The 14957-nt window shown below is 35.8% G+C and overlaps 1 protein-coding gene across 1 annotated transcript in view; it reads left to right on the top strand.

Annotated features, from left to right (window-relative positions):
- The window catches only part of CFAP47 (cilia and flagella associated protein 47), a 263998-nt gene that overhangs the window by 219596 nt on the left and 29445 nt on the right, over nucleotides 1-14957 (top strand). Inside the window, exons 58-60 of the mRNA XM_066176999.1 lie at nucleotides 6806-6965; nucleotides 7582-7673; nucleotides 11430-11585. Of these exons, the coding sequence (XP_066033096.1) occupies nucleotides 6806-6965; nucleotides 7582-7673; nucleotides 11430-11585 (408 nt within the window). The remainder of the gene's footprint in view (nucleotides 1-6805; nucleotides 6966-7581; nucleotides 7674-11429; nucleotides 11586-14957) is intronic.

Below are 14957 nucleotides of genomic sequence, written 5' to 3'. Positions count from 1 at the left end.
TGCTGCTTTGGCAGAGGTTTTGCATCTCTGACTTTGAAATTTGCCTCCTGCTCTCAGTGACTGGGAATTTAGGACATTACTGTGTTGCAGACCTTTAGGTTTTGGATGCCAGGATGATCTACAGAGTTTTGTCAGCATAAAATTGTCATCACAAAAATAAGGATGATAAAAAAATTTTAAATACATGAACTGGTCAAAGGAGATGGAGTAGATCTACCAACTGTCAGATTATTGGGAGGAAAAAATAGATTTGGAAGGACAAAGCAAGAGAAACTGTCAGTACACCATGAAGTTTTAAAACAAGTGTTAGACCATAGGATAAATAGAAAACTTAATCCTTTTGTTTCTGATTATTCTTCACTCCTTTCTTTTATCTCTTTGGCATTGCCTCTTCCAAATGATTTAAATATAATAGTCTGGCCTTCTCCACACATTCTGCTCTCTGTCTGCCTTGGCTGAATTTTGAAGTTACTGTCTATGCCTGTTACCCTTTTGTTAAGTTTTCTCAAAGTTAAAGACCTTAAGTATGATTTTGCTTTTTTTGGTATTAGCAGAGAAATTGATTACTGTACTTGGCAACATTTTTTTCCTCAGTGTGTTTAACCATTGTGAGCATAGTTGTTACTGCACTTCAACAGTAAATAAATATAATAGGTGTTTCTGTCAAAATGATTGTTTTGATTTTTACTGAAACTGCACTGTAAGCTATTAGTTAGAGAAGGATAATTTTATAAATGGAAGAAAACTTTATACTTGGCCTTTCAGACATGTTTCATTTAAAAACAAAATAAATTGCATTAAATGAAACATCATATTTAATTACTGAGCCCTGTTCTCAATCCATTTATTTTAATCTAAATAACGAGTGTTTTGCTTGTATCCATTATTTTGTACCAGAAAGAAATTATTCTAAATGAAAAGTCTTAATTAAATAATCCAGAAAGTCTCTTACAGAAGTATACAAAATTGTATTAACACAAGATCCATAAAATGGTGAACAAATCTTATAAACATGTTCTAAAGCATTTTATTGTGTGCTTATGGTTGTGATGTTGTGAAGCCTTTTTTTGTGCCATGTCTTTCTTAAAGCAACTCACAAAGGTTTAATCAGTCATTTATGAAATTGTTTATTAGCATCTGAGCTGCATATTCACGACTTAACTTTTACAACTAAGTAATTCATCAGGTCAGAGGGATTTTGTTACTCTGTGTAAGTATCAGAAGGGAGGGTGCAAAAAGAATGGAAGAAGGCTCTTTTCAGTGGTGCCCAATGACAGGAAACATGGAAAATCTTATTTGAGCAAAGGGAATACTTTTTGTCCTGTGAAGGTGATTGAGCCCTGGAACAGGTTGCCCAGAAAAATTATGGAGTCTCCATCTTTGGAGATATCCAAAGCCTTTTTGTACATGGTCCAGGTAGGTGACTCTGCTTGGAGAGGGGAGCTGGATCATTTGTCTGTCAGAGGTCCCTTCCAACTTCAAGTATTCTGGGATGTTGTGAAGCTGCCAGAAGAAAGGGAAAACACAACTCTACGTCTTCATAATTTATGAAACAGAGAGTCCCCTAGAAATGCAATCATTGTGGACCATCTGTGAAAGGAACCTCTCTTGCATCCCACCTACATAAATGAGCTTTACTGAAGGAAGGAAAAATGGTTATGTAAGTATTAAAACATAGGATGAGACAAATTTAATTTTTGGCATTTTTCATGGCTCCTTTATTAGTTCTTTTACTTACTTTTTTTTTTTTTTTTTTTTTTTTTTTTTTTTTTTTTTGGTATAGAACTTGAAATTACTTGAAGTGCATTATGTTCCATTTTATTTGTCCCCGGGAAGATGCAAATAGCAGTATACTGCTTTTTTGCCTTAAACTACACCCAAAATCTAATTGTTATGTCAGGGTGATCTCTTGTTCTGCCTTCGTGCTTTCCCTTTGTAGGGTGCACTGTTTTTCATATCACCTGCAATTCACTGAGAAAAGTATCTGTGTCTGGTTTTCCAAACAAGGAAGTATTTTATATCAATTCTTAAAAACGGAAACAAGACAAAGCCTAGTGATCTCTCATGACCTCAGAATTCCAGAATCACAGAACTGTTTAGGTGGTAAGGAACCTCTTGAGATCATCTTGTCTATCTAAACCCTCCATGGCTCAAGCAAGGTCATCTCCAGGAGTTTGTCCAGGACAATGTTCAGTCAAGTTTTGAATATCTCCACAGATGGATGCTGTTGGCTGTTTTATGATGACTGTCAATTCAGAATTTTTTTTTTTTTTATATTTACTCATTGAGACTCAATAATCGTGGTACTGATGCAGCAAAACCAACACAGGCTGCTACATTCACATTTTTTAAATTAGAATCCCTAACAAGGGATTGTGATCTTGTTTTAATGAAAGGGAATAAAAAATTCGAGCAGCCTTGTTGGAAGCACAAAAATAAAAAAAAAAGAAAAAAAAAAAAGAAAAAAAAAAAGATGCAAACACAAATGAACCCACCCTTAATAAGAGTCAAGGCAGAAATGCTATCTGTTCTTTATTAAACTCTTGGGATTTAGCAATGAAAGACTTCTGGGAGAGCTGCTATAAAAGATCTTAGTTTTCATATGTAACCCAGGATTTTATCTCTTCCAGCAGATGAAAATAAATTAATACCTAGGCCTGACTTTTTTTTATGCATTTCAGATACTGGTGTGCTGGCAATATCTCACTCTTTACTATCTGATATCAATCCTTTTCTGGATGAGTTCCTTGAAAAGGAATTAGCAATAATTCCCCAGCAGCAGCTGCTGTTTATGAATATTTTGGAGGTTGCCCTTTCCAGATTCTGAGGATAATAGGAGAAAACAAACCTAATTATACTGGTTGTGACCGAAACCCATCACAGTTGACATTTACATGGCCAGTGCTAATTTTAGCAGAGCTATCTGTGGGTTTAATCAAAATGCTGCTATAGCAATTTTAATGGAGCAACTATTAAGAAAACAAACAAATAAAAGTGCCCCCTCCTAAATTATTCTCTGTGAGACTTCAACAAGATATTCTGAACTTTGTCTCTTCTTTTTTTCTTTTAAAGGAGACAGAGTGCTCTTCTTCTGGGTAAAATCAATGGGAGGCACTCAGATGCTACAGAATTAAGAGCAGTGCATCGGGGAGATGCACTTAACATCTAGAAAATCTAACTGCAAAGCACCTTACTAGCATGAAAAATACATGGCTTTAGGTTAAAGTTCAATGGGAGGATGACGTATTGCAGAATGTTTTGTTCCTTGCCGTCACAGTTTTCTCACCATGGCACTGCCTGGCATGCTTGCTCTTGACATTTTTCCTAATCTACTGTAGAAGCAAAAAAAGTATCTTTACCCATCTGTATTCCTTCCAAATAACATCCCAGCCATGGGCATCCACTGCTGCTTTAATTTTAGCTCTCACAGTGCTGAGCTTTCTAGGGCTGACACAGAAGTTACACAGAACCCAACCGCAGTGTAGTGTCCCAAAGAATTGAAGCCAGGAATTTGAAATACACTAATTTTGATTTATTATCTAATCTAGTTCTGAGTTCTAGGCTCAGTGCGTGAGGAATCTTTGACAGAAATCAGTGTTCTCCAGCAGTGATCTGCAGCAGCCTCTGGGGAGGCTAGAGGCAAGGCTTAACAAAAGGTTACCTAAAAATGAAATGAGGGAGGATGCAGAGCTCCACACAATTCTTTGTAAGGCAGTTGACTCAAATTGCAGCTCTTGGTTTGAGTCAGATGCCTTCAGTCTTTGAAGGGTCAGTGAGCTTCCTCTGCTAAATTTAACTGTTTCCAGTAGGCTGTAGGACAGTGAAAGAGGAGTGAGGTATTATCAAAATCTGGTCCAAAACTTTTCACCAAATGTGATGCACCTGTCTTCAGAAAAGGGACTTGCTATGGATTTCTTACACAGAAATTGTGGATAGTCATTGCAGTAAAATAATTACACAAAGACAAAGGATCATTGGTATTACTTTTGGTATCCCTGGCAGAGTAATTGAGGTTCCCAGGCAAATAAGAGCCAGTAACACTGATTTTTATTAAAGTTGTACATGGAGCAATTTTCTGTGTGCTAGCCCACATTCTCTAAATGGGGAAGAAAAAAAATAAAAGCAAATTATTTTTGCCATTAGGTCTATTTTATCTATCTTATTAACTAGCCAAATCATAATTAAATAAATCTATATTAGCAGTTAATGATCAGTTGGTTAGTTGACAGCTACAGGCAAGCCTGGTGATATAAAAATTGCCATTCGTATGAACATCTTATATTAAGATTCTTTATTAAAAATGTGAATACAATCTGTTTCAACAGCAATATTAAAAAATTTGTCTTTTCATGATCTTTAAAATCCAATTTTCTGCCAGAATGACCCAGAATGCTATCATATGGATTCTGCATTAAAATCTATTTGAAAAAAACCAAGGGGCTCTGTCCTGTAACAGCCATAATTAAGCTACAGTTCAAAATATCTATGTAATGTATGTAAGTAGTTATGAGTTTACAGTCTGTTCTATTTGCCATCTGTTAAAAGCTTTGCAAAAGAAACTTAAGGATGTGCTGTAATGGTGTTACAAAGTGTTTACATTATTTTGGTGTCCATGTATGTGTGGATTCAAGGCAATCTAATTGCAAGTATATCCTGAAGTATACTCCTCTGTTTTAAAGATATTACATGCCTTTGTCTTAACTAAACCAGAGTAAGCCCCAAGAGGGCAAATCCCAACAGAGAGCTGGGGGGAGAATAGTGAGTCAGTGCTATAGAGTTTCTGATCCAGAGGGATGGACCCCAGTTCAGATGTCTTCAGGGGTATTACAGCTATGCCTGATGTCAGTTTACTTATTTCAGATACTGGATTAAAAATGAGTTGCTAATAAAAAATTTTCACTTTGACCATGTGGTTGCCAACCATACATGTATAGACAATATATCTTTAAATTTGGGTATGGGCTTGATAGGTAATGACTCAAAGATCTAAAGAAAAATCTTAAATCTTTATCAAAATGAGAAAAAAAGCTATAGTTTATATTTTTCATATAGATACTAACATCTTAATGCATTTTTAATTAGGGTATTTTCAAGCTCTTTCATGATACAAAACTTCAAGTTTATTTCAAAGGCAAATTGCTCTTGCGTGATGAACTTCTGCAAATACATAAGAATTAAACAATCACAAATGCAAAGCAGTTGGTTAATTGTCATAATTAGTATATGATAAACCTCTTACTTACAGAAATTCAGATATTTTTAGGTAAGAATTTCCTACAGCTTTTCACATTCATAATAAAGTGAGGCAGCGGTCTATATTTGATATCCTGAGGCCTTTTTAACTGGGAGAGGTAGAAATCCTACAGATTTGTGTGGTTTTACATATTCCCAACTTTCCTAATTTAAGATTGATTTTCCCATCTTAATTTGGTTAGGTTGTTTTAATTTAAGAGTGTTTCTAGCAAAAAGCTTAACTCCTGTGGACTTTATACTTAAATGCTGGGAGGGAATTAGTGCAGATTAGGAATCCAGACTTGTGTTGTATGTTTTGGAGAGCTGTTTCTCAAATGCTTCTTTCCTTCCCTGACATGACTTTTTTTTTGTCTTTCTGGCCGTTCCTGTATTCCTGACATAATTTTACTCAGTCTCCATCTACTTCCACCTTCATTCCTTCATTCCCAAACTTCTGTGCATCCACCTTTTTTTTCCATTTCATCCTTCCCAAGACTGCATTACAATTTCCCTACCATTCAGTCTTCTACAACTCCTGAGGTCTTCACCCTCCAGGAATTTTGGCTGTAAGGAAGGTGAGCATTTGTAGCATGAGGTAAAGTTTCCCTGCTGATGTTTTTTGAGCAGGAGGCCAGCTGTGGTGATCAAAGAAGCAATCCCCAGGAGGGTGCTGCATGTCCCTGGCAGGATGATTTATCTGGTCCAGTCATTCTCAGGGAGTGATACCCACAGAACTGAATCTGCTTGTATTCATTGTAAAAAGTGTGAAATATTATCACAAAAACTGATTCAAAGCGTAATGTAGAAGTAGTTACTCATGCGGGGGAATATTTTCAACTAAGAGGATTTTCTGGAGATAGAATTAAAGCTGAAAGCATAACCCTGAGGTGTCATTTCCTGCAAATTCCAAGAATTCTTTTCAAACAAAGAGCTTTCTAGTTAACAGACTGATTTACTTGTTCTACTCTGTGTAAACTTTCGATTTCTAAATATCTGAGGTAGAAGTTCTGACACTTGGCAGACTGGCAAGTCACTGGAAAAAGGCCCTTATAGATTCAAAATACCAGGCTACCTTCATTACAGACAACATAAGTTTGGTTGGATTATTTTCTTAACAGAAAAATCAATCAGATAAAAAAATAATGAAAAAGGCATGGTTTGTATATTAATAATACTGATAATTCTTTTAAATATATTGCAGTTGTCTTGAATGTGAGCATTTGGCTTTGGATTGATCTTTTTTCAGTGTTACCCACAGATTTAACCCGCTGAAAAAAAAAGCTGCAAAAAACATTACTTAGGTCCTATTAAAATATGGGATTGGCATGCATATGTTACATGGTCTCTGAATATTAAATATGGGACATATTAAATTGTGGTTGTGTTTTGGTTTTTTTATTTTTTTTTTTTTTTAGAAAAGGCAGGGTAAAATGGAATTTTTACAGGGAAAGCTGTATAGTATGATAAAAACTTAAACAGTGATTAAAAAAGAAAAAGAGAAAGATATGGGTAAAATTATAGAAAATATTTTGATAACTTTCAGAGTACCACAACAATCTTTTCCGTCTTGCAGGAATTCGATTAGCTCCTAAAGAAAAGGTGGAAGTCCCTGTGTTATTCACGCCAGCTGAAATGAAAATTTATAAAGCAGTGGTGGTAATTCATGTCATGAGGGAAAATGGTGAAAACTGGCCTTATAAGGCTACTGCTGGATCAGATACAGACTTAAAAAGGTAATTTATTCTAATAGGAAAGGAAAAAAGTAGTTGAGGATGCTCAATCCTATCATCATTTATCCCACTGACTATTCATATGTAGCTCCCAAGGGCAGTCCAGTGTCTGATTTTGAGGGCAGTGGGCATCCATCAAAAGCTTTTAATGTACCCTGCAAAGTATGCAGATTCAGGGTAAGATTTCTGTCTGTTTTAATACCTACCTATTCTCAATTCAAATAAAATGTAAAGTACTGGCTGCTGGTGCAGTTATGGATATTGAACAAATAAAAGCTCTTAAGTACCTCTGTTTTTTCAATGTATTAGGGATAATAATGATTCTCATCCTGATATTTTTATGTAATTCATAAACTGCAGTAACTTTCAGTGTAAACATAACCTGACAGAATGCAGATCAGGCCAAATGTTTTCAGATCTATAATATTCGAATACACTAAATTATTGCAAATAGAATTTATGGCTGATATATGTAGCTGGATTTTATTTCATATTTTTCTCAGATATGGTTAGCATTACAGCATACATTAGAATAGAGTCTAACCTTTCCAACAACTAAGTCTAGATTATTTTGGAAACAGCATTTTCAGCAGTCTAAATGATACTCTTATTTTTCTAGAAATGTTACTGTAGCAGAGAACGGGGAAACTCAGGGAATAGTCTGGATCTATCCGATTAACGGAATGCCTAAAGCACCACAGCAGAAATCAGGTAGGTAATGGCTGAAAAAAAGCTTGAACAATATATTTAAGAATATTTAAGAAAATCAAATGGTCAGCTGTATTCTCACCTGCTTGATCACAAGAATTTGCAACAGTACTTGGCTATATCTTAAAAAAAAATAAAATCACTTATTAAAAATAAAATCCTCTCCCACTTCCAAAGCAGATCTAGATCATTACTTTGTTCTTATTGCAAAATATAAACAGTTATAAAAGGATAAAAGGAGTTGGGGGCAGTTTTAAATCTTAAGGCCTGTGCCCTTTAGTGTCCCAATTAATCCTGACTTTGAGAACTGAAGGTAAGCTGAACAAAGGACTGGTTCAAGGGTAGACTTCTTTTTCTAGCATACCCATAACACCCTTCTGGAGAGTCTACAGGGTGAAAAATACTGGAGTGGATGTTCACTGCTTCTTCTGAGCCTTGAGTTTCATGTCTTAATCAAAACCAGAATATAAAGTAGTGTGAATAGCAGTAAGTTTTCCCTCTCCTCCTGAGAAGTAAACTTGCATTAAAAGATGAGTGACATTCTTGGAGGTTTCTTGCTTATTTTGGGGATAGTAAATGCTTATGCATTTGGCCATCTGCATTTTTAAGGTGTGATATAATTCCAGAGCTATGAAACAGGAAGTTGTGAACAGCTTTTTAAACCTGTAACCTTGAAACTACAGCTCAATGTGTAGATGTGGGACCAATTCTACACCAGCCTGTCTTTTCAGCTTACCTTTTGTTGACTGAATAAGTGAATATAATATCTTCCTACATTAAATGTATTAAGATACAAAAACAATTTCTGGAAAAACATAGAAATAGGCATGTGTACTTTCATTAATTTATATTGCTTAAGGACTCTTTACTTCTAGACAAATGCCAATGATGTGATATTAATTAGAGCTTTCATCTCTTTAATTTGCACTTTAATACCTTAAGGAATGAAATAGAATATTATCATGTAATCTACTGTTGCCCAAAATGATGGCTTTAATGAGTCTCATTAGCATTAGAACTATGTATATTAATGTGGATGTTTGTTGTGTTATTTAAAGCTGTTGTGTACTTCACTGGCACACTTCAAGATAAATCTCCCTTTTATTGAGCTGTTGCTTTCATTGAAAGCGCAGAATCATTAAGGTTGGAAAAGACCTCTAAGATCACTGAGTCCAACCATTAACCTAGCAGCTCCATGTAACCACTAAACCACATCCCTAAGCACCACATCTCTGTGGTTTCTGAATATTTTTAGGTGTGATGATTCCCCCAGTTCTCTGGGCACCTTGTTCCGTCACCTGGCCACCCTTTCCATGAAGAATTTTTTTCCTAATATCCAATCTAAACCTCCCTTGGCACAACTTGAGACCATGTCCTGTTGCTTGCTACTTGGGAGAAGAGATTGAGCCCGACCTGGCTAAACCCTCCTTCCAGGTGGTTCTAGAGATGGAGATGGTCTCTCCTGAGCCGCCTTGTCTCCAAGCTTGACACCCCCAGCTCTCTCAGTCACTCCTGTTAGACTTAATCTCGAGAGTTTTCCCCACATCCACTGTCCTTCTCTGGGCTCACTCCAGCCCCTCAATGTCCCTCCTGAGTTGAGGAGCCCAGAACTGGACACAGTACTTGAGGTGTGGCCTCACCAGTGCCCAGCACAGGGGGACAATCCCTGCCCTTGTCATGCTGTCACGCTATTGCTGACACAGGCCAGGTGCCATTGGTCTTCCTGGCCCCTGGGCACACCTGGCTTGTGTTCAGCCTATTTTTCACTAACATCCCCAGGTCGTTCTCCACTGGGCAGCTTTCCAGAAATTCTTGCCCAAGCCTGGGGCATTGCCTGGGGTTGTTGTGACCAAAGTGCAGGACCCAGTACTTTCTATGTAAGTAGCATTCACGAATTCCTTAAGTCACATCACTTCTATATATGATCAGAAGCTCACATACTATCAACTCTTACATAATTTTAAATTCCTAAATGCCTTTTTAAAACAGCAAAAGTAAATTGTTGCATATTTATAACTGTGTTATACATTAGTTTATGTTCAATAAATGTTTGTAATACATAAAAAGCATTGCATTATTTTGAATACATATCGTTCTTTGGCCATCAGCATGTTATGTTGGGCTAATATTTTTTTCCCAAGGAAGTACTAGGTCTTTCAAGAATGTCCCATAAAACAGAAATAGGTGTTTGTAAGTGTGTTCATGGAATTTTCCATTCCTACCTTGATTCTGAAAGCCTAAGGTTTTCAGTTCTAAAGGGACATTTAGAAAACTCACATTGTAAGGTATAAATCCAAAGCAGGTAATAACAAGAAATCCACTTCAAAAAAATTAAATATTTTAAATAATGATCAAAAGAGTATTGTCGTCTCTTTTAATGCAGACAGTTATTAGCATTGCCTGGAGGCTACAAGTTTCTGTGTCAAACCCCAAATTGCTTTGCTGGTATATTAGGGAGTTCATCTTTGGGTCATTCTTATTTGCATCTTAATGAACTTAAACTTCTAGAAGTCACTTGGCTTTCTATCTCATGAGACCAATTAAAATGATCAGTGGTCACAACCCATGTAGTACATGTTAAGTAGATGATACCTTGGCTATCTTATAAAAGTGATTACAAATGGGGGATCATCTGGAATATTCTTTTAATTCTTCTAGAATGTAGAGTCAAGGAAAGATACAGCGAATTTAATTGGAGGAGACCACTGGGGGTCATCTAATCCAACCACTTGCATAAGGGCAGCTTGCTCAGGGACTTGCAGTCAAATCCTGGATATATCTGAATTTTATTTGAAATATTACTTAGCCATGTAGGAAAAAGAAAATGTAAAATCAATTCTGGCAGTAACATGAACTATAGAATTGAAAATGACACGATGTGCACACAGTAATCTGAAACATTTGGTAAACTAGTGGAATACAGAGAATGTAATCTATTTTTAAATATAAAGTCAAGATGTGTGTTTAACTATTTCAGTAACTCTCCCTCTTGGAAATTCTAAGAGATCTCTAGAAATTACTTACACCCTGTTTAACAGGGAAACACCAAGGGAGAAAGGAAATTACCTGAACTTGTTGTGTAATTATCTATTTTGCAGAGTAATGGTAGTGAATAAACTGCCAGAACTGAAAGTTGAAGCTAATAAATAAACTTTATAAAAACTAGTGCAAAAGCTAAAACCTAACAACTTTGTAATGAAAAAACCCATACTTTAGAAGCAGTAAATTAAAATCACTTACTGAACTGGAAGAAGTTCCATGATGCTTCAAACAGAAACTCATGCAAGAATGCATTTTATTCTGGGATATTTCTATTAAAGTTGAAGTTTGAACAACAGTATTCTTAAACAAGAAAGCAAATAGTAACTTAATGTTCTTTCATTTAATGTTAGAACTTTTTCTTCTTTTTTTTTTGCTTATGTTTCAGTCTTTCTTTCTTACTGGCATATTTCAAGATATGACATAATTCCTATTAGCAGTTGAACTAAAATGAAGATACATTTCATGATTAAATATAAGAGAGAAATTTGCAAGTGCTGTTGGGAATGAATTGAACAGATTTTTGTTTCCTTAGAAATATTTTCTACTACTTCACCACAGCAGAACAATAGAAAGTGGAGGTTGGGAAAAACCTTTAGTTGTCTTGCTCCTTACTGGAATTCTGCCTTTCTCTAAGCACATTTCGCTCCTATGTTTAATTGCTTTGTTAAAATCAAGATTCCAGTGCTTTTCAAATAAGATATTTTTGCTTTTCTATAGTTGTGATACGCTGTCAAGCCAGGCAGAGAGTGGAACAGAGAGTAGAGCTGCTGCTGATTGGTGTAATAATGCCTGGGGCCACTGCTCTGCCTGCTGCAGGGAATTCTGCCGAGGTCGATACGGATGAGCCGTCCAACACCACAGAAGTCACTGATGGTAAGAAAAGTTTTGAAATTGTACTATTTTAGGAAAATTTCATATAAGTGCTTCACCAGATGTGCAGCTCTGCCATGACAATGAGTGAGGTTTAGGCAAATTGTCCCAGTCCTTATTTCTACTATTTTGCAAGTATAGGGTATTTGTTTAACTTACTGTCTGCAGCTATAGGCACCTATGAACCTGAACCTTCCCTTTTTAAAAATTTGTCCTGGATGTGAGCCTTGCATACACACAATCTCTCCTTTAAAAGAAAGCCTTATGTGCACAAATTCTTCAGTTAGAAAAAGTACATCTGTATAGGCATTGCCAGGAGAAATTTATCTGCAGGTTTATAAGATGCATTCCCATCAGCAGGCCAATATTGGTATCAGAGTGGATTGAAGAAGGAGCACTTATCGAAAGAAGTGATAAAGCTTTGTAAAAGGATAGCTTGCATTTACTTTTAATCTGCTGGGAACGCAGTGAAAATCAATTTATTCAGATACAGCAGCTTTTCAAAATATACCTCTCCTTGAAACAGAACGGTACAACATCTAAGTAATAAGGAAAGAATGCTTTGTTACTGCTGTATCATTAATATTTCTGTTATCAGTCATAGTCACTACAGCACTACACTACAATAAGTTTGAAAATTTTGCACCTTGGAAACTTAGTATTTTGGGTCCAAAGTCATCCTCCTTTATTAGGAAAAATATTTTAAAATTATGACATGTAACATGAGAAAGACAAATGTGTGTTTAACTTAGCTGTAGACGAGGGAAGGGATTTCACCTGTACTCTGACTTTGTTCAGAGTGATAAAAAGATGAGTTTGCAGATGTTGCTATAATTGCAATCTATCAGGTAATCGGTTGGAGGGGCAGGCAAACTTGGCTTTTGTGTCCCATTTCTGCCATTTACAGTCTGTTCCAACAGAGGCTTTGCAGGAATACCGTGTTACAGAAAATGTCCTGCCAAATAGCAGAAAAAGTGAATAGCTGTAAAAGGTAAATCAAGATGCATTACATCCTTCCTAGAAGGCCAATTTTCATGCAGAAATGCACAGACTCTGCACATTGATCAATGTAATCTCATATCAGCAATTACTGTCCAGATCTTAAAGCAGATTTTATTTCTGAAAGCTTTTAAAATAGGAGGAGATTTGAAGCTGAACTGTTAAAAAGAGCTGGCACAGCATATCCTTACTGATCAGTTAATATTAATAATTACTTTTTAAAATTTTATATTCACTCATATTACAGTGTCAAAGATAACTTATTTTCTGGGAATATTATCATCTTACACTTCCATATTACAAAGTGATGGTGGTAAATCCAGTAAAGCAAAAACATGACAAGTTTTCAGCGTACATTATTTCCTCTTTGGAGAACTGTAAATACTATTATAAAACTGTTCAGCCTTTTGAGGACAGTTGTCCATCAAGATACAAAGGCACTTTTGTTTGTTTGTTTGTTTTTTTATTGTAGAGTAACATATTTAGCTCAATATTGGCTGGTCACATATGAGTGGGCTACCTTAAACACACCTGGGCTATTTCCCTCCAAAATGGTGGCATCTGAACTGACAAGAAAAATGTGCAGGGAGCAAACTGAGACTGCATCTTGAAAGTCTTGCAGATTCATAATGTCTAGTTCTTGTTTTATTCATAGGAATAATTTATTAACACTGGATTCTGCACGTGCTACAAGAAATTGATTTGGGGCATTGCATCTTTTTCTGTAAGAAGTCTGGTAATGAAATGCTTTACACATAGGTAGTAAGATCATTTTTAACACCGTGCTTTTCATAGTTTTCAATGACATTTTAATGCCGTTATTGATAGATGATTTTGAGGCCTGTTAGGAAGCAAATTAAATGGTACTATCTGAGCTTTCTGCAGTCTACCAGTTATAACATAAATAAAAGTCTAAACCTTTAAGATAACAGTCTGGCACACTGTTCATTTTTTTTCTCTTCTGAAAGAGTGATTCATCAGAGTGCCTGTGTGATGTGTAGTAAGCAGTTTTTACACCCAGGGATAAATGATGATAATTACTGGCAGATCAAATTTAAACAGCTAATACTGTGCTTCAGTATTTAAATTATTTGGACAAGTATAAATTCTTGTAAAGTGAAAAATCTTCAAGCATGTTTTTTACATAAAAAATTCAATTTCGTCCAATACAGAGGGGTGCATTTGACACAGAAAGCTACTACAATTTCTTCAGAAAGAGGGTGCAATCTAAATACTGTCTAGCTCCAATGACATAGTTTCTTGTTCAGCAAAGTTTCACGGATCAAATAATGAAAGCTTAATATTTTTGACATAGAAAATACAGTATGAGCCTTTAAAAAATATTTTTCAGTTGCATTAAATGCATATTTTCTCCCTAAATATATTTTTAGTCTGTTTTTTTTAAATATGGCCCTAAAGATATCTTTTTCACTAAAGAAAATTTAAGAGCTGAGATTCATCCAAACAAGTGTGGTTTGCTATTATTAGTTTTAATATTCAATGGGGAATACAAAAATATTTAATTTTCTATAATCTTCTAAAAAAATCAAACATTCACTAATCAGCTATGGATGTTTGACTGACATTTGACATTCACAACTTTCTGTGTTTGTAGTGGTCCTTTGTAACCTTTCCCTTTCAATTGCTTCAGTTTATCTCATAAGCCAGCCATGAGGGCTGAGTGTTTCTCATTAACTTCCCTCATCTTTATTAATTCATAGCTCTCCTCACAGCCCAGGGGCTGGTCTCAGCTCCTTGCTCCTTAGTTCTTTTTTTCTGGGCAGGTTTGATGACATTTACTTTGGAGGGGAATAGTGCTGCCCAGGTTCTGTGGGGTAGCACAGGTTGATTTAGGTTATGACCAAGTTTTAGAGCCATTCTGAACTCAGACTAAACAGATGGACAGTTCTACTGCACCTGAGAGTGAAATAACATTTTCCAGATATGTTAATCCATAATGTGCCTTGGAATTCATTATACAAAGTGTATCTGTACCCTTTGTTTCACTGCTTATAAAACCTTTATAGAAACTACCTAATATTCCTGAAACTCATCAGAATATTCAAAAGGCGCTATTTTCTTTCCTTTCATTAAAGCAGTTATTTGAAACCAGCAAAGAATAAACACATGTCTAAACACACATTAAAAAGCTGTTTCCCATCCCCAACAGGATTTTGTGTTAGCCAGTGGTATGGATTACACTAAATTCCCATTTAAAGTGAGGGATCTGGGTCAGATCCATCAGATCCATCACCTTTAAGATATAAGGTCAATAAAATTTGGTATGACCAAAGAAATTTTTGGAGACAAGCTATCTTTATAGACTTGATCTCTCTTCCAGAGATGTTAATGTGATTGCTGATAAAGTGTAGCAGG

This window comes from Chamaea fasciata, unplaced genomic scaffold, assembly GCF_029207755.1.
Source record: "Chamaea fasciata isolate MVZ Bird 193981 ecotype frontalis unplaced genomic scaffold, bChaFas1.0.hap1 SCAF_2, whole genome shotgun sequence".
NCBI classification, from domain to species: Eukaryota; Metazoa; Chordata; class Aves; order Passeriformes; family Sylviidae; genus Chamaea; species Chamaea fasciata.
Note: the sequence above shows the minus strand (reverse complement) of the source record. Positions and strands in the feature narration are given on the sequence as shown.